The 905-nt window shown below is 52.4% G+C and overlaps 1 protein-coding gene across 1 annotated transcript in view; it reads right to left on the reverse strand.

Moving 5' to 3' along the window:
* EMH_0038670 (beta-tubulin cofactor d, putative) overlaps positions 1–703 on the reverse strand; it is a gene marked incomplete at both ends in the record, with an annotated part of 9,722 nt that extends 9,019 nt beyond the window's left edge. Inside the window, 2 exons of the mRNA XM_013495319.1 lie at positions 176–435; positions 681–703. Coding sequence (XP_013350773.1) covers positions 176–435; positions 681–703 — 283 coding nt within the window. The remainder of the gene's footprint in view (positions 1–175; positions 436–680) is intronic.
* Positions 704–905: the final 202 nt, after the last annotated feature.

Raw genomic sequence — 905 nt, forward strand, 5'->3', positions numbered from 1 at the left:
ACTGCTGCTGCTGCGGCCAGAGTATACCACGCAGCGACATAAGAAACGCAACGCCTGCTGCAGCTGCTGCTGCTGCACTGCACCCAGCCGCAGCAGCTCTGCTACTGCTAGACAGGTGCCGCTCAGCAGTCTCTCCCCAGCAGCAGACGAGGCCCCTGAGATGCTGTCTCTCCACAAGCTGTCGGTTGCTGCTGCTGCTGCTGCTGCTGCTGCTGCTGCTGTTCCCGCTGCTGCTGTTGCTGCTGCTGGTGCTGCTGCTCCTCCTCCTGCTTCTTCTGCTCCTGCTGCTGCACTTGAAGGCCCTGCTCTTGCTGCTGCTGCTGCTTTTGCTGCTGCTGCTGCTCCTCCTGCTGCTGCTGGCAATACACCGCTTGCTGCTGTCGGCAGCAGCGGCTGCGTTTCTGCTTCGAATGGCTGCAGCACCGCGCAGCAAACCTAAGCAAACAAAACACAAAACAAAAAAATAAAAATAAAAATAAAAACAAAAATAAAAACAAAAATAAAAATAAAAATATTATTAATATTAATAAAAATAATAATGAAACAAGTAGCAACAAAACAGAAATAAAAGACAACACCAGTAGCGATAGAACAATAACTTTACAGCCCGCTATTTCTCTTGCTGCTGCTGCTGCTGCTGCAGCAGCAGCTGCTGCTGCTGCTGTTGCTGCAGCTAACACTGCAGTGCTGCTGCTGCTGCCATTTGGGCTTTTCAGCTGTTCCTTTAGTGCTGTTGCTGCAGCAGTGCTGCTTCGGCAGCAGTGGTGTTCTTGCTGCTGCTGCTGCTCCTTTTGCTACTGCTGCTGCTGCTACTGCTGCTGCTGCTGCTGCTGCTGCTGCTGCTGACCTGTTCAGCTAGTTCTTTGGGGAGCGCTAGCGAGACCCGGCCAATGCCTTTTGCTGCT

This window comes from Eimeria mitis, genomic scaffold, assembly GCF_000499745.2.
Source record: "Eimeria mitis Houghton genomic scaffold, Emh_scaff1518, whole genome shotgun sequence".
Classification (NCBI taxonomy): Eukaryota; Apicomplexa; class Conoidasida; order Eucoccidiorida; family Eimeriidae; genus Eimeria; species Eimeria mitis.